Source organism: Prionailurus viverrinus, chromosome A3 (assembly GCF_022837055.1).
Source record: "Prionailurus viverrinus isolate Anna chromosome A3, UM_Priviv_1.0, whole genome shotgun sequence".
NCBI lineage: Eukaryota > Metazoa > Chordata > Mammalia > Carnivora > Felidae > Prionailurus > Prionailurus viverrinus.
The window spans coordinates 12,195,696-12,220,523 of NC_062563.1; the positions used below are offsets into that span (position 1 = coordinate 12,195,696).

The window sequence follows — 24,828 nt, forward strand, 5'->3', positions numbered from 1 at the left end:
GGATGCAGCCCAGATGGGTCTGCTGTGTACCACACACAGCAAGAGGAGAAAATTAGGGTGTTCCACGTACAAAACACCGGGTCTCCAGCTTCTGCAAAATGCGACAATGGACCATCCCTTGCTGGGGACTCCATAGGAGAGCCCTCTCTCAGCCTTGCTGCCGTCCCCACCCCTCCTGTTGTCTCTCCAGTTTGCATCTGTTCTGCCACTCTGCTTGCCCTAACCATTTTCCTATGACGTTGAGAATTCTCCGAACCTTCTGTGTCAGTTACAAAAACAGGAAAACAAAAACTAGAGCAAAGTGGCCGCATGCTGCGTCTACGAAGTGGGAGGCAAGGAGTGGGGGAGGGGAAGAGGGTTAATGGCCGACAGCTTGTGGGTGAACCCTGGGGAGGAATAGACGCTCAGGTTGCTGAAACCCTGCGGTCCCCCTCCTATGAAATCCTCCCAGAGCCTATGGCCCTGAGTTGAGTTGAAACTACTGGACAGAGAGATGTGAGGCAGTCCACTAACACGGCACAGCTAAATGATGCCGCTTCTCCTCGAACCAGAATGTGGACTCTGTGTATCAGGCACTTAACCTGCGCTGGGTCCCTTGACCCCTTTGGCAGACTCTGGCGGGTGGGGGGAGGGGCAGGTGCTGCTCTTTGAGCACCACCTGTATACGCAAATCATTCATCTGACATATTTATTAAACGCCTTCTCTGTACCAGGCACTGTTGTTAAGTGTTGGGGGTCAAGTGCCTATATTCGTGGAACTTCCGTCCAGTATGGGTGTGATACTTCAGGGCACAAAGCTGGGTGCTGCCCATCCTTAACCCTCTCCCCCACTTTGCAGAGGGTTGAGCGCGAGAGAGGAGGCCAGGTGGCAAGGTTGGCCATGGAGTCTGTGAGTGGCGAGTGGGCAGTTTGGGGAGGGGCCCATGTGACGGGAAGTGGGGAATCAGAAAAGGTGTCTTGGCATCTGAAACCGGAGGGACAGGCTGTGTGGGCAGGAGCCGGGGATGAGGGGGTCCAGCCCTACCTCCCTCCTCTCCAAGGGCCTGGCCGTATCTCAAAACAGTGAGGGTGTCCGTGGGCGAGGCTGGAGACCGCAGACCCCAAAATAGAGTCTCCTTCATCCCTGCTGGCTGACGGCTGAGTCACCCTGGAATGTGGCCTGGGCCCGAGCTGGATGCAGGGCCTAGGATCCAAGAGCCAGCCGGCTACATCGCGCGGGTCAGACTCCTGGGCTCCCAGCTTCCTGCCTTTGTCTGAGCCTCCTTGGGACTTTTCTGGGGAAAGATGAAAGCTGCCAGAAATAACACCTGGCTCACTGGGGAGCTCTGGCCGCAGCCTGGACAAAGAGCAGGGAAAGGAAGCCATAGCCCCTGCTCATACCCGCAAAGGTGTCTTAGAGGAAGAAGCCCCCCGTCCTGGAAGTGGGGGAGTCGGATGCTAGCTTCACCTCCACTTCCGTTGTCACGCTCCTGGATGATCTGTGTTGTGACTTTTTAAAAGCATAATCACATCACTTTCCAGCCCCCCCTTCCAACCCTCCGGGGGCTCCCCATCATACTGGGCATGGAAACCTGACCCTGGCTGCAGGTCAGATCCTGCCTCTCACCCCTACAGTCCACTCCAGCCACACTAGTGCCTGCTGTCTGGAAAGCCTCCCACCCCAGGGCCCTTGCACTCGCTGTTCCCACTGCCTAAATTCCTTCTCTCCCCACTCTGGCACTCCACTCCCTTCTCATCCTGCTGGTCTTTGCTCACATGGCACCTCCACAGGGAGGCCCTCCCTGACCAGCCCTTGTCACCTAGCTCTCTTTTTTCTTTGCTGAGATATAATTCACACACTATAACATTTACCATTTAAAAAAATTTCCTAAATGTTTGTTTATTTTTGAGAGAGAGAGGCAGAGCACAAGTAGGGGAGGGGCAGACAGACAGGGAGATACAGAATCTGAGGCAGGCTCTGGGCTCTGAGCTGTCAGCACAGAGCCTGATGCAGGGCTCGAACTCATGAACCGTGAGATCATGACCTGAGCCGAAGTCAGACGGTTAACCGACTGAGCCACTCAGGTGCCCCTACATTTACCATTTTAAAGTATACAATTCAGGGGCACCTGGGTGGTTCAGTCAGTTAAGCGTCCGACTTCAGCTCAGGTCAGGATCTTGCAGTTGGTAGGTTTGAGCCCCACATCAGGCTCTGTGCTGACAGCTCAGAGCCTGGAGCCTGCTTTGCGTTTTGTGTGTCTCTCTCTCTGCCCCCCCCTCCCCCCCGCCACTCTCTCTCTCTCTCTCTGTCTCTCAGAAATAAATAAACATTAAAAAAAATAAAGTGTACAATCAGTGCTTTTTAGAGTATTTGTAGGGTTGTGCCGCCCTCACCACTGCCTAACTCCAGAATATTTTTTGTCATTCCCCAAAAGAAGCCTGGAAACCTGTCTCCATAAGCAGTCCCTCCGTATTCTCCCTCGAGCTCTGGCAACCACTAATCTACCTTCTGCCCCTCTGGATGTGCCTTTTCTGGACATTGCATAGAAGTCGATCACCCAAGAGGTGACCTCTGTGTCTGGCTTCTTTCACTCGGCATAATGGTTTTAAAGTTCTTCCACACTGTGGCATCAATCAGTCATTCCTTTCTATGGCTGAATAATGTCCCACGGCATGAACATACCGTATTTTGTCTGTCCACTCATCAGTCAGCGACTTCTGCATTGGGCCCAATTTTTGGCCACTGTGAACAGCAGCGTGCAGGTTTATATGAACTTACGTTTTCAGTTCTTTGGGGTATGTTTATGTTGCTGGGTTGTGTGGTAACTCTGTTAGCCTTTCAGGGACCTGCCAGGCTGGTTTCCACACGAGCTGCACCGTTTAAATTCCCACCAGAACTATATGCGGATCCCCATTTCTCCACATCTTTGCCAACAGTGACTATTTCTTTTTTTAGAGGAGAGCCATCTCCGTGTGAAATGGTGCCACACTGTGGCTTTGATTTGCATTTTTTCCCCAGTGCCTCACGATGTCGGGCGTCTTTTCATCTGTTCACCGGCCATTTGTGCATCTCCGTCAGAGAACTGTCCATTCACATCCTTCGTGCCTTTAAAAATCGGGTTATTTGTCTTTTCATCGTTCACTCGTAGCTCCTTTGTTTTCTTTATCACGCTTGTCACTCTCTGAAATGATTTTGCTTTTTTTTTTTTTTTTGCTTTTGTCTGCCTTCCCCTTACTAGTATGTAAGCCCCATGAAGCCAGGCACCTTGCCTGTCCCGTTCACTGCTGTAACCCCAGCACGTGGAGCAGTGCCTGCTTCCTAGTTACTATTCGGTGAGTGAGTGAGAAGAGAAGGGATGGCTTACTATTCACCAGACAGGGAGCTCTCTGCATGCCTGTGGTTCTGATCGTTCTACGACAAAGATAGGGGGCCTAGCCTGGGTTTAAGGACCTCCCAGGGGTCCACCATGAGCAGCGGTCTTGCTATTTGAGGCCCACTTCGTGATCGTGATTAGCTCTCCCTAGCGAACAGCCCCTCCCCCAGAGGATGGTGGGGCAGGGACAGCCAGGGGTCTGCTACCCTTTGCCACTCAATCACTCGACCGTGTCTCCAGTCTCATCCTTTCTCTGTGGGCATGGCAGGGGGTGTGAGATGACCAAAGCCCTGTCCACGCTGGCTCAGGCAGAGAACTCTGTGTCCTTGTCCTTCTGGGTTCTAGAAAGCTCTCCCACCCACAGGGAAAGCCCACCTCGATTGGATTCCCTAAGATGTACCAACATCAACTGGTCACCCAGCTTCTCCTCTTGGCCCCCTGCAGTCCCTCCTCTACTCAGCCGCCAAAAGGGTCCTGTAAAAACTTAAGTCAAATCATGTCCCTGTGCAACTCGAAGCTCTCCCATGGCTCCCACCTCATGCAGGGAAAAAGTTAAAAGTCCTCACAGCTGCCTCCAAGGCTCTGCATGGTCTGACACCTGTTCCTGCTCTGGCCTCAACGTCTCCTGTTCTCCTCGGTCCCTCCACTCCAGCCATACTGGCCTCCTTACTGTTCGTGGAACACGCCAGGCATGGTCCAGCCTTAGGGCCTTTGCACTTGTTACTTCTGCCTGGCAGCCTCTTCTTCCAGATATCTATGTGGCTCCTTCCTTCACCACCTTCAGGTCTTTCTCCAATGTCCCAGGGAAGCCTTCTCTGCCCTCTCTGCTGAAAAGTCATACCCCATGCCCTACACTCTTTTTCTTCTTCCCTACTTTATCAAATAGTGATAAGTACTGTGGCTTCTGCAGGCGACCTGGTGAGCCTCCTCTGGACGTGGGCAGTATCCCGTGGTTGGGCCATGCCTTGGAATTTGGAAAAGATGCTGCCAGCTTCCTCACCAGGATGAAGGAGAAGCACGGTGATATATTTACTGTAAGTGCCTCATGTGCGTTGAGGGAGGGAAGGGGGTGAACAGGTGGGCCTGTCGTCTGGTGTTCACTGGTTCCTTCTATATCCTTCCATACCCTAACCTACCATCCAGTGGTCTTGCCAATTTTCCATCCATTTTCCCATCCAACTGTACAGCCAACACTTAGTAACATCCATTCCTTCTTCCCAGCATCAAGTGATGCAGTCATTCAGTGTCTATGAAGTTCTCGTTCGTCCATCCAACTGACCTCTATCCATCCACTCAACTTCCATCTATCCAGCATCCATCCATCCATCCATCCATCCATCAGTCCATTCTTCAACATCCAAACAGCCACCACACCCATCCACCTTCAGGCATTCTTTTGGGTTCCACCCATCCAACGCTCATCCTTCGGTCCTTTTCCCCGGTACCCACTTAGCCTGCTGCCACCATGTTCCCAACGTGCATCCACACTTTCAGCTTCCATCTAACCTCCTCATCCATTCATCTTTCCATCCAACATACATTCACTGATATCCTTCCATTTACCCAACAATCCATCCAGTAGCATAAATTCTTCTTGGATTTTGGCCTACATTTTATAAGAGAGTTTGAGTAACATGACTCCCAGATCACACTTTGGAAACAGGGCCGAGGCAGTTGCGTGGGTGTTTAGAATTGTGTGGCCACTCCGCCACACAGACATTTGAGGGAAAATCCCCTTTCCTTTGTTAATTACAGGATTACAGCTCTTTCTCTTTTCCTTACCTTCTTGGGCAGCAGGTTACATTCAGGGCTCGGCCTCCCAAAGAAGTGGGTATTTCTGGCACATTCACTAGCATTTATCCAACAGCATCCACTCATCCATCCACCTGTTCTATCCAGTCTCTCCACCCATGATACGCACAACACCCATTTGCTGCCTTCTGTGGGCAGACTCTCTCCCGGATGCTGAAGATACGACAGTAACCAAGATAATGATGGCAGGTGCTGAAGAGTGAGGTGGTTGAGAGGTCGACGTTTGCTACCGAAAAATGCTGAGTGTCAGTCCTTTCTCTACTGTGTCTCAGCTCTGTGATCTTGAGTAATCCCCTGCCTTCTGTCAGCCTCAGTTTTTGGCTATAAGTGGTCCCCACGTCACAGACAGTCGTGAGGAGTGGATGGGAGAACACTGTCTGTGAAATGTCAGGTCCTGGCACAGGGTAGGCCCCTGATCACTGAGAGCTCCTGTCCTTGATGGCATTTCTCCTCGCCTCGTCCCTGCTGACTTCCCACAGGTGCTGGTGGGGGGCAGGTATGTCACTGTCCTCCTGGACCCCCACTCCTATGACACGGTGGTGTGGGAGCCTCGCACCAAGCTGGACTTCCACGCCTATGCTGTCTTCCTCATGGAGAGGATTTTTGACTTGCAGCTCCCACATTACAGCCCCAGTGATGAAAAGGCCAAGATGAAACCGTGAGTGGCTCAAGGTGGCCCCTGTGGGTGGGCGGGGAGGGCGTGATCTGCTTCTGCCTGCATAGCCCAGGTGCTGAGTGGCTTGAGTTTGTGTCCACGCCAGGTATCCGGTCAAGACATTTGTTTTGAGAAGACAGACACAAAGGAAACCTAAAAAAAAACCAGCCCCAAAGAATTAGGCTGAAGAAAGGCTCTTCTCATCTTTACTTCTTTTAGGAGACAGGTCTGATTTCAGTAGGAGGAGCCCAGGGTTTGGGTCAGCCAGACCGAGAGTCAAATCCCAGCTCCCCCACTTCCTAGCTGTGTGACTTGGGGCAAATCCCTTGCCCTCTCTGGGCCTCTGTTTCCTCGTGTGAAAGGAAGGGAGGTGGGCGGGGGGGGGGGCGGTGCTAATAGTTTTGAGCCCATCCTCTGTGGTCTCATTAGTCTTCATGACAATGCTGGAGGGTGAGTAACTTACAGCCCCACTTTATGGATGAGGACACTGGGGCTCGGAGAAGACTTGCCCGAGGTCACACAGTGAGGAAGTGATGTAGGTCCTGAAACATAAGAAATAATTATATCAACATGAGGACGTGTGGGCACATGTACTCTGCGTTCATTACTTCTGCAAATATCTGAGGACTTTCTATACACTGGTCTAGATGCAGGGGGCCCAGAACAATGCCAACCACAATTTGAAGATGCCAGTCGTATGCCGGGTGTTTGATAGGAACACTTACATCTCTGTGCAATCGATCTACCTCAAGAGGTAGATATTTTTATCCTACACTCAGGAGTGAAGTGACGTGCGTGTTCCATCACTGGCAAATGGCACAGCTGAGATTTGAACCCAGGTCTGCAGACTCCAGCTGAGATGCTGAGGAAATAAGACAGTGTGTGCATCCCTAGAGTTCGTGCAGTCTGACAGGAATCCTTAGTGATCTGTCTCCAGGAAGGGTGGCCTCCTGGGGTTAGGAAAAGTCTCTAGAAGACTGGGTTTTGCAGGGCTGCTAAAGCTGAGGAAAGGCCAGAGTATGAGGTGAATGCTGATGAGAGGAAGTACCCAGTCTGAACTTGGCTCTGTGGGATGGCCGCTAGGAGATTTCTGAGCCCAAGTGTCCTAGGTCCTGGCATTCTAGGGGGGCCACTGGGTCCCATTAGCAATAAGATTCCTCGGTTCGCTGCATTCTACCCCGCTACCCAAGGAGGACCCCACTTTCCTCCAGTGTCTGCCCTAAGAGTTTCTGGAAGTTTCTCCTAAGCCCGCATGTTGTCTATTGGGCGTGGCTCCTGCATCTGCTAAGGGCTACTGTCTCCATCAAGTGCTTGGAGTGGGGTCGAGGGAACAGCTAGATCAGGGTCACTCAGGATTGTGTCCTACCTGGCCATCATTGGTCAGGGGACACTTTATCCAAACAGGTGTGCCTAACTTTGGGTCTCAAGGAGGAAGGGTTGGCCTGCTGTTTCTCTCTCTTTCAGACGTCTTTGGGTTCCTTATCCAAGCTTGTGTGCCCCGAGGAGGGGCAGACTGTCACGGTTAGGAATTCAAGACTCTGTGGCTGGGTGACCTTGGGAAAGTCACGTTCCTCTCTTGTCCCTGAGTTTCTCTGTCTGTAAAATGGGTGTCATAACAGCAACTGTGATTCCCTAGAGTTGTCAAAAGATGAAACAGGATCATGGTGCTTAGCACCGTGAGGAGTCACTGTCACTGTCATTGAGGATGGTATTAATAATAATACCATCGTGGCTAAGCCAGTTGTCCACAGGCCCCCGTTGCCAGCGGGGCCCTGGGGCCCTGGGACCCTGAGCTTTGGGAATAGGGGCGCCTGTGTGCATACGTTTCCCACTGGAAGCTGTGCTCTTACTTTGTTTCCTGCCCCAGGACTCTCCTCCACAAGGACCTCCAGGCGCTCACGGAAGCCATGTACACCAACCTCCGCACTGTCCTGCTGGGGGACGCCACAGAAGCGGGCGGTGGCTGGCATGAGATGGGTCTCCTCGACTTCTCCTACAACTTCCTGCTCAGGTGAGCCAGTGCGGCTCCCCTCGTCGGGAGTGGAGCCCAGCACTCTGCACCCGGGTCAGCCGTTAATAGTGGCCACGGGAACCATGAAGACTTTGTGGGTGGGGAAGCAGTTTGGGACACTCAGAAGCAAAGACTGCAAGATGACCTTTCGTGTCTGGACCCCAGGCGTGCACCTGGCTCAGGCTGTGAGTCGTCAAGGAGGCGCAAGTCAGGAAAAGGGGCCTTGCCAGCTGTCCAGAGAGGGAGTAGCAAAACAGGGTTTCAGAGACCATCTTTTCCTGTGGTTTCAAACCTTAGACTTCATGGACCAGGAAAACAAAACGTTCGGGATGCCAACCCAGGACTTCAACTTTTTATCAGAACTTATAAACTTATAGTAAAAACTGCACTAACGTTCCTTCCTTCAGGAGGCCCAGACACTATTCCAGGCACTGGACGTACAGCAGGGGAAAGACAGACAACAGACTGAAACTCACCGGGCTGACGCTCTTTGGAGAGACCGATAATAAACCAGTAAATAAAGACAGTTATGTCAGAGAGAGTGACAAATACAGACAACGGAGATCCGCAGATGGGTTGATTGTGTGTGGGGAGCTCTCTGAACCAGGCTGAAAGTAAGGGCTTCTCTGCGGGCCTGGCCTCAGAGTTGGGAGCTGGCCACAAGTAGGCGGTAGGACCAGCAGGTGCAGAGTCGCGGAGGTAGGAGGAAGCTTGGGCGGCGGGCCACTGTGGCTGACCACAGCGAACCCAGGCAGTGGGGTTAAGATGAGTCAGAGCACTTGCGGAAACCGAGTCTCACAGAGCCCCGAGGCCGTGAAGGGCTTTGGAATACATTCTCAGTAAAATGCGTGACATCAGGGTTGGGGGCGGGGGGAGGGTTAAGCAGGGGCCTGACGTGATTGGACTTGGGCTTCACAGCTCTCTCTGGCTGTGGACAGAGACGAACCTGAGGTGGGTGTGTGGCAGGAGAGCCAGGAGGGCCCGTTGGGAGGCTGTTATAGTCACCCAGGTGAGAGACTGGGGGCCTGGACCCAGAGGTGACGGGGAGATGGCAACAATGGGGTATTTCTGGGGGACAGAGCTGACGGGACCTGCTGAGGATTTGATTGGGGCCGTGGGGGGGAGGGGAGCGGGGGTGCGGGCTGTGAGTGGGGAGAGGAATAAGGACAGCCCGCTGATTGCTGCTGGTGCCGTTAGCTGACCAGCATTTCATAAACCAAAGCTCATTTCAGCTGCTTCAAAAAAATTGGAGACACAGTTTCAGAATAAAGGAGAGGCATTTGCTGCCACATATGGGGACCCAGGCACGTTTGGGACAGCTATGTATGTGCACGCAGTGTGGGCTCAAGGGGTGTAAACGCATTTTGCCCTCACAACCCCTCTCCGAGGCTGGGACTGTACAAACTGCGTTTGAGAGATGCAAAAGCCGAGGCCGGGAGAACCTAAGGCATTTGCCTCGAGTCCCGTCGCGGGGGTCCTGGCAGGGCTGTCCGCAGAGCCCACGCTTTCCAGCACGACCTTTGATGTGTCGGTGGCCCGCGTTTTTTCTCCTGTCACCCTGGAGTGGCGCACACACCATCAAGGGCTGTAATTCATCTGGGTGATGCTGGTCTGGTCCACCCTGTCCTCGTGTGATGGGGACACCGAGGTCCAGAGAGGAGCAGCTAAAACCACTCCTCAAGTTCCCAGCAGGGCATCTCCCACGTCTCCTGGCTCCTGTGGCCCCAAAGCTGTGGCATCAGGGAAGTGGGGACAGTGGGGTGGTGGCTGGGCTGTCTGGGCCCCTGGCAACAGCAGTGTGTGTGTGTTGCGGGGTTGGGGGGGGGAGTCAGATGTAAATGGACCCCTGTGTCTTCAGGGTCTGAGGCCTGGCTGGGCTGGAGCTCCTGTTTCCTGGCTTGGTGGGCTTGGGCCTTCTTGGTGCCGTCCGCGGCCCCTGGGACAGGAAGGGGATGATTGGGTTGGATGACAGGAGGTGCAGGTTCATGTAGCCCCAAACCATGAGATGCCACCACTTAAGCCCCCCAACCTGTCCTATGGCACCCGTGCCTTGCTCAGAGTCCCATCCGGAGTTCTAACCCGGGCCGCAGGATCCTGCGTGATCTGCCCCGGCCCAGCACACTCCCACCCCAAGGCCTTTGCAGTTTCTGTTCCCTTGCCTGAGAATGCTGTTCCCTACATGTCTGCATGACTCTCGCCTCACTTCATTCCCATCTCAAGTGTCACCTCAGAGAGGCTTTTCCTGACCTCCCCCCCACTTAGTCTGAGAGCCCTCTCTTTACCCAGCTCTAGTCCAGTCCTATTCTTCTTCATGGCTCCTGGCGCCACCTATAGGTCACATGGTGTTAACACATGACGATTTATTCTATCTTCCGCCAAGTTCTGTGTCACTTAGAAGTGCAGGTGGCCTTGGGAAGGGGCTTCACTTCCACAGTGTGAAACCTCATTGCCTTCTTGGGTTTTGTTGGGTTCTGGTGGTTTAGTTTCGTTGCATATTTTTCATAGAAATATATATATACAGGGAAATGGTTCTCTGCTTTAAGGAAAAAACCAGCACAAATGGGACCAGAGACCACAGGGCCAGCTGACTCAGCTTGTTCCTGGACAAGGGAGCGGCTGTGACTCCTCTGCTGTTCAGGGTTGGCAGGCGGGACCACAGGCTCCCAGGGTCCCAAAGTCTCTCCGTTTTCAAGATGAGATGAGGGGGAAATTAAGCTTTTGTGTGGTTCCCCAATTGTTCAGTTTGTTCATAGGAAAATTCTGTTAACCAAACACAACATGTTGGTGGATGAATCCAGTTTGTGAGCTACACCTTTACAGCTCTGCCTTAAGGAAACTGAGGGCACTGGTGTGGAGAAGAGGGACCCAGGGCCTTACGTGACCGGGGGAGCGGCGGGAGGTGGGGTGGGATTCCTTCTGTGCCGACGCACAGACGCATGTACGACCCCGGGAGGTTCAGCTGTTCTGAAGGAAGGGTTGCTGCCTTAGTCTAGTGGGTGGGCAGGTCATGAGCTCTGCGTCTCTGAGCCCCTCCCCACCCTTCACCGCCACATTCCAGCCGGCTTTGTCTGTCCGCACCTCTGAGCCCCAGCTGGTGTATCACTCGTTCGCCTGAGTCTGTTGCCTGTTGTCTGTGTTCCGCACTAGAGGGTCCACTCCCTGAGGGCCTGAGGGTTTTGTCTGTTTTCTCCACTGCTGACTCCCTGGCCCAGAACAGTCCAGGCAGAAAGTAGGAAAGGCAGGTGGTTATTAGCTGTACGCACGAAGAAAAGCTTGTAGGCCACCGTGGGAGGGTTTGGCCAGAAGCGTCCAAGGAGGACCCCCTGACCCGCTATTCGCCTCCCCCAGAGCCGGCTACCTGACTCTGTACGGAGTCGAAGCTCTGCCACGCACCCGTGAGAGCCGGGCCCAGGACCGCACCCACTCGGCCGATGTCTTCCACACCTTCCGCCAGCTCGACCTCCTGCTCCCCAAACTGGCACGTGGCTCCCTGTCAGTGGGTAAGCACCGTGGGGACCCTGGTGGGCGGTGGGGCAGACAGAGGGACCCAGAGGGGGAGCCCACACTCAAGCTGAAGGCTCACAGGCCACATGGGCGGAAGGACATTCTCATGCCCTGGGCAGCAGTGAGATCCCTGTCACCGGGCATATGCAAGAGTACAATGGTAGGAGGCAGGGCTTGGGCCCGAGCTGGGGTTCCTGGTGAATGCGTTACATCTAGAGTGGGGCCTGGGGACCTCGTTGTGCGTTATTTTTATTATTTCTTATTTTTAAAGGTTTCTATTACTTTTTTCTGCTGAGGTATGATTTTCATACAGGAAAGCACCCAGGTCCTAAATGCACAGCTGAGAGGTAAATCTAAATACTTTGTGTCCTTCCCAGTCAATACCCACCATGCAGAGGGAGCCGCCATATTGGTTCCTGTCGCCTCGGATTCGTTTTACCTGTTTGTGAATTTCCCATAAATAGAATCACGCAGCATGTGTCCTTTTGTGCCCGGCTTCTTTCACTCAGCCTCTCGTCTGTCAGCTTCGGCCAGGTGGCCATATGTATCAGTCGTCTGTTTTCCCCGTGGCATAGCATGTCAGTAGAGTAGTCTGTCTGTCCGTCCCTGGTGGAGGGATGTGTGGGTCGTTCCCAGTTTGGGGCTGTTGTGAATCGGGCTTCTGCGAACCTTCTTTGTACCTGCCTCCCATGGCACACCTGCCTTCACCTCTCTGTTATCAGCCCTGCACTCTTCTGACCTTGATCTTGCACACTGAAGGAACCGTCCGGCCACGTAGCATTCTCCCTGAACTCCACATCTGGAGTATTTCAGCTTGGGTCTGTGAAAATCCACCCCACTTACTGTTGTGGCTACAGAGGGAGCTCGGTGTTGGTAAAGAGGTTCCGGCAGGATTCAGTGCCCAGGGGCCATGCGAACCACTGGGCTGCACTCTCTTCTGGCCACTGTGTCTCAAACTTCTCTGGTGAGAAGAATCCTCTCGGCCCTTGTTAATAATACAAGCCCCCAGATCCCTTCCGGTCCACTTGAATCCAAGTCTCCAGGGAGGTCGGGAAACTGCATGTATTCTAAGTGGCACAGGAAGGTTGAGAAGTCGTGTGTATCCTGGACCCAGACATTGGCAGCAAAATCTGGATTCAGATGCCTACTGTGGGGCTTCTGAGCTGATGATTTGGGGCAAGTTACTGGTCTTTTTTTTACCCCAGGTCCTTTCTCCAGACGGGCAGTTGAAGGGCCCGCTCAGATGGCTTGAGGTAGTTTACTGGCTCCTATATAGTGTCCCTGTGCCTCAGCGATCTCATCTGCAAAGTGGGGAGAACAATAGGATCTTCCTGCAGGGTGACTGTTGGGAATGGCTGAGGTAATAAGAAAAAACACTTCTCTGTTGAACACTTTCTAGGTGCCAGATACCAGGTTAACTATGGTCTCATTCAGTGCTCACAACAGCTTATCACCCCATTTCCTTTATTTATGTAGTTTTTAAAAACCACACTTTAGCCCATTAGATTGTTTAAGAAGGAAACCTTCTCATGATTAACAATGCAAAGATGTACACAACAAAAGTAATAATACTCTTCCAAGCCCAGCTTCCTGTGGAAACCAGTGTTAACATGCTGGTATATATCCCTTCACACTGTTTTGTAGGAATACAAAGACACATATCTAGAGTGTCACTGGGTGTATTTTAAGAAGGAATTATATCTGTTATCTGCAGCTTGGTTTTTTGTTTAACCTAACAACATAGCTGTGTATTCTTCCCTGTCAGTACAAGTATCCTCTAGCGGTATTAGCCAATGCAATTAGATAAGAGAAATCAATTACTGGCATAAGAATGAGTAAAGACGGGATGCCTGGGTGGCTCAGTCGGTTAAGCGTCTGACTTTAGCTCAGGTCCTGACCTCACGGTTCTTGAGTTCAAGCCCCGCGTCGGGCTCTGTGCTGACAGCCTAGAGCCTGGAGAGCCTGCTTCGGATTCTGTGTCTCTCTCTCTCTCTGCTCCTCCCCCGCTCGTGCTCTGTCTCTCTTTCTCTCTCAAAAATAAATAAATGTTAAAAAAAAATTTTTTTTTAATGGGTAAAGAAGATGTAAGACTATCCCTGTTTGCAGAAGATCTGATACTGTGCTGGGAAAACCCCAGGAAATCCATGACAGAACTAACTCAAGTTCTGTTAACTCAAGACTGGCAGAATAGAAGGATATAAAATCAGCACGCAGAGAATTGAGTCATCTTTGCAGCTCTTGCATGTCAGGATTTAGGCAGCCACCCCCCTCCAATGGATACTTATAATTGTTTCCTTTTGTGTGTGTGTGTGGCTACTTTAGTATTCCATTGTACTCCTATCTTTGCTCCCATCTGGTGATTTTATTCCTCTCGACAGTTTCCTGGAAGTGGGTTTGCCATGTCAGAAGGCATACACATTAAAATTCTTGTTAGCTGTGGCCACATCATTTCCAAAACCATGGAGCAATTCATACGCCTGCCCAAAGGGAAGGAGTCTGCTCATTCTCCCACCAGATGTTATCAGTCTTTGCATTTGTTTGCCAATCTGATGGGCAGAGGCAGGTAACTTGTTGTTTTAATTTGCATTTCCCCACAGCCTTGTCAACAAACAGTTATCAGATTTTAAGACCTTGCCAACCTGATGGACAAAAAAGGGCATCTGGCTTTATGGGCATTTCCCTGATCACTGTGATGGAACAGCTTTTCGTGTTTCCCTAGCCATTTGCTTTTCCTCTCCGCGGGTTACCTCTTATCATCCTTTTAGAGACAATTCATGATCTTATTGAACCATCAGTGCTAGAAGGTTAATATTATTATACCCATTTTGCAAGTAAGGAAACAGGCCCAGACAGATGAAGTCATTTGTCAGGGACACACAACTGTTAGGAGGCAGAGCCGGCAAAAGGAAAAACTTGGTCTGATTGCAGAATCCTGTGTGTAAAGCACCTGGCACCTCCCAGCATCGGTTGCTTCTCCAGGAAAGAGTGGTTTCTCCATCGCGCATTCATCCATCCATACCCACGCTATCATAGGGGACCCTGGGTCATTCAGGGAGCTGCCCTGGGCTGGGTATAGGAAAGCCGCATTTCCCAGTGTGGGCAGCAGGTGGCAGTGTTGGGGAAGGTTTCTCCTCTTGGGGCTGGACAGATGGACAGCTGCCCTCAGACTTTGTTGGGCTTGTGAAGAGGGCAGCCTCTTTGGAAGAGTGATGTGGCAGAACCTGTCAAAACAGAAATGCTCATTCCCTCGAACCTGAACTTCTACTACTAGGAATTATCCTACAGCAGTGCTTGCACGCATCTAGAGATGCGCAAAGACCCTCATTGCCTATAACAATAGCAAATGCTGCAGACAGCCTGTGTGTCCACCCGTGGGGACTGATGAAAGGAGTTACACATTCACATAAAGGAAAACAGCAACCGTCAAGTAGAACGGGATATACCAAAACCATGCAGAAGAGTGGGTATATTGTGGGATTTTTTAGTTTATTTTTTTTTCCAGTTTCATTGAGAAGTGATTGACACACGGCACCACGTAAGTTTAAGGTATACAGCATGATGACTTGACTTACATATATTGTGAAATGAACACCACGGTGAGTGTGGTTAACATCTTTGTTTTCGAAGCCGGTGGGAACATTTTGCTTCTGAGAAGGCTGAGATGGGATGGAAATGCCCGTGTGCACTCTTAGAGGTGCTTTCTTTCTTTTTCTTACTTTTTTTTTTTTTTTTGCCACGCGGATGCATTATTTCTCCTCCACTATTAAAATGATAAACATTTCGGGGCACCCGGGTGGCTCAGTTGGTTAAGCGTCTGGCTGTTGTTGATCTTGGCTCAGGTCATGATCTCATGGTTCATGAGATGGAGCCCCACACTGGGCTCTCTGCTGACGGTGCAGAGCCTGCTTGGGATTCTCTCTCCCTCCCTCTCTCTCTGCCCCTCCCCTGCTCTCACTCTCTGTCTCTCCAAATAAATAAATAAACATCTAAAAGCACCATTTAAAACAAATGTATAAACATATTTTAAAAGAAAATTGACCCTTTGGGGGATGCTTAGATCACAGAGTCTGGTGCTTCTCATATAGGAGGGATTTGGGGGCAGATAGAGCCCCAAGCTAAATATACTGCTTTCTGGAACATTCGTTTTACTAAATTATTTGGGAGGGGCGTGTTTTCTTTGACTATTGTTTTGGGAGGAAAAGCAACCTTATAATAAAGAATCACAGAGTCTAGGGGTGCCTGGGCGGCCCGGTTGGTTGGGTGTCTGATTGTTGATTTCAGCCCAGGTCATGATCTCGCAGTTCGTGGGATCAAGCCCCGCATCTGACTCTGTGATTGGGCTCTCTGCTGTTGGTACAGAACCCACTTCAGATCCTTTGTCCTCCTCTCCCTCTGCTCCTCCTTTGCTCATGTTCTCTCCCTCTCTCTCAAAAATAAACATGAAAGAGAAAGAAAGAGGAAGAAAGAAAGAAAGAAAGAAAGAAAGAAAGAAAGAAAGAAAGAAAGAAAAAGAAAGAAAGAAAGAAAGAAAGAAAGAAAGAAAGAAAGGAAGAAGGGAAAAAGAAGGAATCACAGAGTCTAATGCAAAAATCTAATGCATTTTATAGGGAAAAGACAGGACTTTAATTTTTTTTTAATGTTTATTTATTTTTGAGACAGAGAGTGTGAGTGGAGGAGGGCAGAGAGAGGGAGACACAGAATCCGAAGCGGGCTCCAAGTTCAGAGCTGTCAGCACAAGAGCCCGAGGTGGGGCTCGAACCCGAAAACACAGGACTTTAAAGATATGTCCCTCTCTGGACTATGCCCAGGTTTCTAGGGCACAGAGGGGCTTCTGAGGAAAAACTTGAGGTGCTCAACTCTGGGCCCCTCGTTTTACAGATGGGAAGACTGAGACCCAGTGGTGGACAGGGCCTTGGCCAAGGCCACACAGCATGGGAGGTCTGGAATTTGAACCTGCAATGCAACTGCTGGTTACATGGGCCTGGGCGTTCTGATTCACAGCACTGAGTCATTACACTGGGGCTGATAAATAATACTTAAGAATAATGGCAAGAATGTAGCAAGCATGACATGCTAGGCCCCTACCAGTACCAAGTGTGTTCTGTGTGTTTATATCCTCCTAGTGATCCCATGAGCTCGGTTGCCCCCACTTTACAGATGGGGAGGTCGAGGCTCAGAGGTCCAAAATCTTTGCAAAAGATGATCTTTCTAGGAAGGGACAGGGCTAGGATTTCTACCAGGGTCTCTGGCTGCCAACTGTGTGTTCTTTATTTCGCATATTATTATTATTTGCTAAGTATAGAAACAATACATGAATATATTCTCCATGGAATCACTGTCTGTTTTCTAAGTTAACACATTCAATTTCTGCACAACCCTTTGTGTGGGTACTTCTGTTATTGCAGTTTACAGGTTTGAAAACTGAGGAGTCGTGAGGTGGGGTGGGTTTTTGTTGTTGTCGAATTGCAAGAGTTCTTTATGTATTTTGGATCCTAGACCCTTACCAGATCTATGATTTGCAAATATTTTCTCTCATTCTGCTCATCGTCTTTTCATACTGTGTTGCTTTTTAAAGTCATCCTTAGAAGCTGTGTTGACAGTGATATTCAAGGTTTGTAATTGTGCTGTCAGACCTCAAAGAATCCCAGTCATTTCCAAATCTGTGTTAAATTTCTTTGCTCCCTTCTTTAGCTATTTCATCAGCTAACTCTTACAAATCCAGCATGAGCATCAACCGAGGGCCTTTAGCACTTCCTTTACCCTCCACTCACTTGTTGAAAACCTCCACATGCCCAGGTCCCATGCCCCCAAGATTCTGACAAGATTGGTCTGCAGTGGGACCTGGGCATCCAGAGTTAAAGCTCCTGGGCGATTCTCCAGTGCCCCAAAAGTTGAGAGACATAGGAAGATAATGTATTTCAGATGAACAGTTGGGCTCATTGCTTTAAATCGAGAGGTACAGGGGCACCTGGGTGGCTCTCTCGGTTAAACGTCCAACTCTTGGTTTCGGTCAGGTCATGATCTAACAGGTCGTGGGTTCAAGCCCTGCGTTGGGCTCCGTGCTGACAGCTCAGAGCCTGGAGCCTGCTTCAGATTCTGTGTCTTCCTCTCTCTCTCTCTCCCCCTCCCCCACTCATGCTCTGTCTCTCTCAAAAATAAATAAACATTAAAAAATATTAAATTGAGAAGTATATCACCTGAAAAGGTCCGGAGGTTGAAGAAAAGCATATGGAGCATATTATTTGAAAATATAATATGCTTAAAATATATGTATATTTTAATATAAGTTTACCCTACATTTTCCACCCTTTCGAATACCCTGTGATATGCAACCCAGTCTAGAACCATTGGGTGGATGGCTCTTCCTGAAACACTGCCTCGTGGTTCCAAAAAGCCAGTGAGAGCATCTCTAGTCCTTGGGAATTTTGTAACCATCCAAAGCGACACCCACTTTTCCAAGGGGTGATTTCAGAAGAACCAAATCTCTTATTTGCACGTACATCTGTAAATACAGCATCGTCTTGCAGTGTGAACACAGTGTATGAATAATAAGCACCTGGCTTTGTGCCCTCAACAGTCTGCCCGGCCGGGCCCATCTGGATCCGTACCTCGGTTTCCACCGCCTGTGGTGCCCCAGAGCCTAACACCCTGTTGTTTACTTAAAGGTGCCTGTGAACTGGTAATCCGTGGGCCAGAGCTGCCCTTCAGAGAGGCTTTTGTGGCCTGCACAGTGACGAACATTTCTTGCCCAGATGCCGGCCTTAAAGCACATGGGAAGACTCCCTGTGAACATCTGGACTTTCATTTTCTTCTGAAAGCTCAGGCTCCCTGGCTGTGCTGGGCCAAGTTCCTCTGCCAGGCTGGTGGTCACCCCGACCCTCCTGTTCCCATGGCCCCATCCTGGCCCTCCTCCTTCATTTACTTTACCTGCCTTCCCTGGAGGTAGTTGAGTTTGAGACCCCTAGACCCATCTTTCCCCTCTCGATAGCAGTGAGGTCATTTCCCACGTCTCCTGAACGGAGCTGTGCGAGTCGGCTCATGTCGTCTCCTTGTGCACACGGCTGGCGTTGCTTTGGGATGGGACCCTGGGAAGGGAGACCGCGTTTCCTGTTCCTTCCCCTGCTGTGTAAGAAACACTGTTCATTTAATGCGTGTTAACAGAGCACCTCTTGCGGGCCAGGTGCTGGAGACAGAGCTCACAGAGGTGAGCGAGACAGGACCCCTCACTCCTGGCCACTGGGGTGAGACAGATAATAACAAGTTGGCATTTGAAGGCCTTTCTTGGGCCCTCTTTCCCCACCCCGAGGAGTGACACCCAGAAGAGCCTTGGCCTCCCGGGACATTGGGGCTGGGTGGCCTTGGGCCCGGGGTGGATCTGTAACCCCCGCCCCCCTGTGCTCTGTCCCTGTAGGGGATAAGGACCGCATGTGCAGAGTCAAAGGTCACCTGTGGAAGCTGCTGTCCCCAGCCAGACTTGCTGCTCGGGCCCACCGGAGCAAGTGGCTGGGGAGTTACCTGCTGTACCTGGAGGAGATAGGGGTGCCGGAGGACATGCAGGCCCGGGCCCTGGTGCTGCAGCTCTGGGCCACACAGGTGGGTGGATGGTGCACACGGGTGTGGTTGTGCGTGTGAGTGCATGTGTCTCTGTGTGTGCCATCAGGCACACGCAGGCACACGTGTGAGTGTGCATAGGAGTGTGCATGCGTGGGCGTGCGCATCTGCGAGTGTTTCTCCACATGAGCGTGGGTGTGGGTGTGTGAACATACCCAGCTGTCTGCCCCAGTTCCCGGACTTTCTTAACCATCAGACGGTATCGGGAATGGGATCATTCATTCAGTGTTAATTTATTGTAATTTGGAAAAATGTCAAACTTAGAGAAAAGCTGTGTGTTGGGGCGCCTGGGTGGCTCAGTCGGTTGAGCAACTGACTTTGGCTTGGGTCATGATCTCGCGGTCCGTGGGTTCGAGCCCTGCGTCGGGCTCTGGGCTGATGGCTTGGAGCCTGGACCCTGCTTAGGATTCTGTGTCTCCCTCTCTCTCTGCCCCTCCCCCACTCATGCTCTGTCTCTCTCTGTCTCAGAAATAAATAAACGTTAAAAAAAAAAAGAGAGAGGGCGCCTGGGTGGTTCTGTCGATTTAGCCTCTGACTTTGGCTCAGGTCATGATCTCACGGTCTGTGAGTTCGAGCCCCAGGTCCAGCTCTGTGCTGACAGCTCAGAGCCTGGAGCCTGTTTCGGATTCTGCGTCTCCCTCTCTCTCTGATCCTCCCCCATTCATGCTCTGTCTCTCTGTCTCAAAAATAAATAAACGTTAAAAATATTTTAAAAAATAATAAAATTAATAAATAAAAAATAAAAAAAAGAGAGAAAAGCTGTGTGAATAGTTTAATAAACATACACAGTTCACCTTGAGTTCCCAATTTTTAACATTTTATCACATGTGCCTTCTCCCCCTCCCCTCCTCCTCCTCCCCATCTCCCTACTGGGGTTATTTTACTGAGTCGTTTGCAGACAAGTAGCAGACATCATGACTCTTTATCCCTAATTACTTCAGTGTATATTCCTAAGAGCAAGAAGGTTCCCTTACATGACACAGTACGAGGATCACATTCAGGACAATTAACCCAGATTCAGGATCATTATCTAATAGTCCCGATTCAGTCTTGCCACTTGTCCCAACAATGTCCTTTATGGCTCATCTTGGTCCGACATCCAATCCAGGATCACACGGTGCCTTTAGTCATTCTGTCTTTTGAGTTTTCTTTAATGTGGAACAGTTTCTGTGCCTTTCATTGTTTTTCATGACCTTGACATTTTTGAAGTATGCAGAACAGTCATTTTGAAGAATTATTTAAAAGTTCCGTTGAGTGCTTACCTAGACCTCAAAGATCTGCTTCTGTTGCTTATGTTTTAGCTGGTGCAGACAGTCAAGGAAGTGCATACAGGGTGATTTTATTTTATTTTATTTTATTTTATTTTATTTATCTTATTTAATTTAATTTAATTTTATTTTATTTTATTTTATTTTATGTTATTTTATTTTATTAAGTTTATTTATTTTGAGAAAGAGAGAAAGTGTGTGTGCACCTGCACAAGTGGGGCAGGGGCAGAGAGGGAGGGAGTGGGGGAGAGAGAGAGAATGAGTGAATGAATCCCAAGCAGGCTCTGTGCTGTCAACAAGGAGACTGGTGAGATCATGACCTGAGCCAAAATCAAGAATCAGACGCTTAACCAACTGAGCCACCCAGGCACCCTGTACAGGGTGAATTTAGATGTGGATATATACAGGATGTAAAATGGAGTCAGGAATAGAGAGATCCTAGGGGTCTGTTGTCATCAAGGTGGTTGAGGAGGACTCTCTGAGAAGGAGAGGTTTGGCTGATAAGAAAGAGCTGAAGTTGGGGGCTTGGGAGAGATGTGGGAATAGAGCATTCCGAGTAGGGGAAACAGAAAGTGCAAAGGCCCTGGGGTTGCATCATACCCAGTGTTTGGACAATAGGAAGGAGTTGAGTGTGGCTGAAGCAGAGTGAGGAGGGGTAGGAATGAGGGAAGAGATCATGGATGGCGTGTGGGTCCCAGTAAATAAAAACTTGGGGTTTTTCTGTGGCTGAGGTGAGAGCCCTGGGAATGTTCTAAGCAGAGCAGGGAAAGGATCTCAGGAGCAAAGGCAAAAGTAAGGACACCGATGAGACAGTGGCGGTAGGACCAGGTGGTGGCCGTGGAGGTGAAGAGGAAATTCTGGAAACAGAGAAGCCAGCGCCAGTGGGTATGGTAATGGACCAGATACTGGGGTGAGAGAAAGCAGGGCTGAGGATGCTACCTCTCGAGGCCTGGTTCCTGTCCTCTCCTGGACCCCAGAGCCCTGCACCTTCTCTTGGCCCCTCCTCAGCAGTGACAGCTGCACAGACTGACATTTCTGGGTAATTCCCTTCCCATCGACTTGCAGCTTATTTTTAGTTTTCTCTCAGAGCCATTAACTGTCCTTGCAGGCAAAGGCTGGCAAGGGGCAAGGGCTGGGTTTAATCAGCAGTTGGGGCCCCATTAGTGCCTAATAACATATTTATGGGTAGAGACTTGGAGCTCCCAACCGCCCCCAGAATCCCTTGCAGAATGACCTCTGTCAGCAGAACTAGATGCTGGCTTGGGGGCTTGAGTGGCAGAGAGTCTGGGGAACAGCCTTTGGTGGGGCCAGGAGAACTGAGCAGGGCTTGGGGACAGGACATCCTCTGACTCTGCATTGTTGACAGTGTGCAGAATTCAGGCAGGTGACAAGATGCTTCGAGAGCTTGAGTCTTTTTTTTAAATTTTTTTAATGTTTATTCATTTTTGAAAGACAGGGAGAGACAGAGTACAAGCAGGGGTGGGGTGGAGAGAGAGGGGGACACAGAATCCGAAGCAGGCTCCATCCAGGCTCCGAGCTGTCAGCACAGAGGCCGATGCGGGGCTCGAACTCACGGGCCATGAGATCATGACCTGGGCCGAAGTCGGACGCTCAACGGACTGAGCCACCCAGGCGCCCCAAGGGCTCGAGTCTTAAGAGCAGGGCCAAGATGCTGAGAAGCCCCGTGGTGTTGGGCACAGGCCCTGTGACCCACCTGCCTGGATTTGAATCCTGACTTTGCCACTCCCTGGCAAACCAGTCCCTTATGTTCTTGGTGCCTCAGTTTACTCAGCTGTAAAGTGAAGGTGGCAGTCAGTACCGTCCTCAAGGTGCTGTGGTGAGGATGGGAGAAAGCGATGATGGCAAACCTGTAATTGTACTGGGCAGGTGACTAGAGCTCACTAGACATGTTCAACAATTATTTGGTGAATGGCCACTGTGTGCTGGGCACCATTCTAGAAGCCGGGGATAGAGCAGTGAGCAGACCAAAGACCCCTGCCCTTATGGAGCTGATATTCTGGGAGAAGACACTTGGTAAACAAGTCAGCATATAAAATATAGCCAAGGTAAATATAGTCAAGTTCTGTAGAGAACCGATAAAGTGGGGGAGGGGGTGGGGAGGGCTACTTTATATAGGGTGGCCAAGGAAGCCCTCACCAGGAAGGTGACATCTGAGCAGAAATATAAAGGGAGGGAGGGAGCCATATAGATACATAGGATGAGGGCATCCAAGCAGGGGCACAGCAAGTGCAAAGGCCCTGAGGTGGGGATCAGGGTGATGTGATAGAGAGGTAGCAGGGCCCTGTGGGCTTTGGGGAGGACTTTGGCTTTTCCTCTGAGAAAGGAATTCTTTGAGGACACTGAACAGAGGAGCAACATAGCCTGCCCTCTGCTTTAGAGGGATTATTCTGGCTACATCACTGAGAATCGGCTGTAGGGGGGGAAGTGGAGGCAGGGAGGCCAGAGATGAGGCCACTGCAGTGTCCAGGCAAGAGAGGATGGTGCTGGACCAGGGCAGGTGCCGAGGCCAAGAGAGGGAGTGAGTGCATTCTGGACACATTTCTGGGTAGAGCCAACAGGATTTGCTGTTAGACGGGACATTGAGAGAAGGTACCAACAGCGATGCCTCCAGGTTTTGGCCTGAGCAACAGGAAGGACAAAGATGCTGTTAACTGATGAGCAAGATGGTGAACGGGGCAAGCATGCGGGGAGAGAATCAGAGGGTTGGTTTTGGGTGTGTGAGTTTGAAACAGAGAACTGGGTAGGGGGTGGGGGACACAGCTGGAGTGAAGAAGAATATGGAATTCAGGGCTGAGGCCCAGGAGGGAGATGTGCCCTCGGGAGGTGTTGGTGTGGTGGTGGTTTGGGCAGCCACTGGTCTGGAGACCGCAGGGGCTCAGGGGGATGGAGAGGGGACCCAGCCCCTGGCCGCTCCAGCTGTGGGGTTCAGGAAGGCGGAGAGGAGTCTGCCTGAAAACCGAGGAGGAGTGGTCGGGGGGGCTGTGGGAGGGGAACCGGGAGGGGGCCACCCAGAGGCCGGCTGCAGAAAGTTCTGAGACGTGGCCAGATGGTAGCTTGGCTGCTATCGTCAGATCAGAGTGGAGCCCGGAGGCTCCAGCCCCCGGGGCCTAGAGGGCCGCCCAGGTCAGGGAAGGGGCTGGCTCTGAAGGGGTGAGGTGGGCAGAGCGAGCCGTTCACGAAGGCCTGCCTGGCAGGCCCACGGCGGCCCAGGCTTCCCTCCCAGCTCTGAGGCATTAGGCGGGGGGAGGGGCGACCGTGTCGACCCTAAAAATAACAGATTTTTTTTTAATCACAAAAAATGAAAAGAGATATCACCTGTGACCTCCCATCCCTCAGCTCTGCTTTCTTCTCTGGTGGCTCCAGGCCCAGACGGGCTGCCCCAGAGGGTGGCCGTGAAGGGTGCCAGCAGCTCCTGGCAGCTGGGCAGCCCCCCGTGGAGGAGGGCTTCTCCTTCCCATGGATTCTCCCACAAATCCCAGGTCTGAGGCTCATTGGCCCAGCCCGAGTCACACGTCCCCTCTGAGTATAACACCGAGTGGCCCAGCCCGGGTAACGAGGCCACACCTGAGGTCTGGAGGGTGTGGCTCAGCCCCAGATGCCCAGAGTGGAGTAGGAGGTACTTCTTCGAAGGAAAATGGGGTGCTGCTATCCACAGGCACGGGAGTGGAAGCAGGGCAGGCAGGGTGCACGTGTCCCCCACTCCGCCTGGTTGTGTGGTGAGGTGGCCACAAAGTGGAGCACAGGATCCCAGTGCCGTGTCCGGTGCACTTTGAGCGCCCCCTGGAGGTCAGCTGCTGCCATTCACAGGAAAGGTAGAGCAGAGGACAGGCGCTCCTGGGTGAACGGACTTTGGCTGCAGGGGTGGGGAATGAGGCTAGACGAGACGAGACGAGACGAGACGAGACGTATTCTCCTGGGTAAACGGAGGCGGGGCCCTATGGGAGACAGCTCGGCTTCCAGGGTAGTGAGTTCAAGATCTCTTGTAGAGGTGTGATCACATACACGTGCACACTCACACGTCTGTGCAGTGGGTGGAAGGCAGTCCTTGCCCCCTCCCTAACTTGCCACGGCTTTTTCTGGAAGGCAGAGATCACTGAGCAGCCTCATGCTCCCCTCATGCTTTGTGATTAATGAGCGGTGGCCCCCATCAGACTGTCCAGGCAAGACAAAATGGCCTTGGCCCTGGGTTCACCCAAGGTTGAATTATTTATCACCTATACCCCCCTGGCTGTTTAAATGATGGACAGCAAGTGACCTTGCTTGTCTCTGTAGGACCTGAGGTGCCAGAGGAAATCTCGGAGTCCAAGGCCCCACCTCGTTCTCAAACGGGGTAGGGGAGGAGAGGAGGGGTGCTGGGAGGGGAGACCACTTCTGAGCACCTACTCTGTGCCCAGCAGGCGGAGATGGCTTATGTTACCCCATTTAACCAGGATGGAGGTTTTGAGACCCAGAGTGGGAGGTGACTTGTCCAGAGTCACAGAAAGTGGGGAGCTGGGTTGTAAACCCAACTCTGCCTGGTCCAGTCCAGGGTTCTGCCAGCCCACCTCCCAGGCTGCCTTGGACATAGAGGTTTCTTCCACAAATACCATTGAA

The 24,828-nt window shown here is 51.3% G+C and overlaps 1 protein-coding gene across 2 annotated transcripts in view; it reads left to right on the top strand.

Annotated features, from left to right (window-relative positions):
• The window catches only part of PTGIS (prostaglandin I2 synthase), a 40,940-nt gene that overhangs the window by 4,622 nt on the left and 11,490 nt on the right, over nucleotides 1–24,828 (top strand). For both annotated transcript variants that reach the window (XM_047853904.1, XM_047853903.1), the window contains exons 2-6: nucleotides 4,264–4,387; nucleotides 5,645–5,823; nucleotides 7,688–7,831; nucleotides 11,180–11,331; nucleotides 18,747–18,928. In XM_047853904.1, the coding sequence (XP_047709860.1) occupies nucleotides 4,264–4,387; nucleotides 5,645–5,823; nucleotides 7,688–7,831; nucleotides 11,180–11,331; nucleotides 18,747–18,928 (781 nt within the window). The remainder of the gene's footprint in view (nucleotides 1–4,263; nucleotides 4,388–5,644; nucleotides 5,824–7,687; nucleotides 7,832–11,179; nucleotides 11,332–18,746; nucleotides 18,929–24,828) is intronic.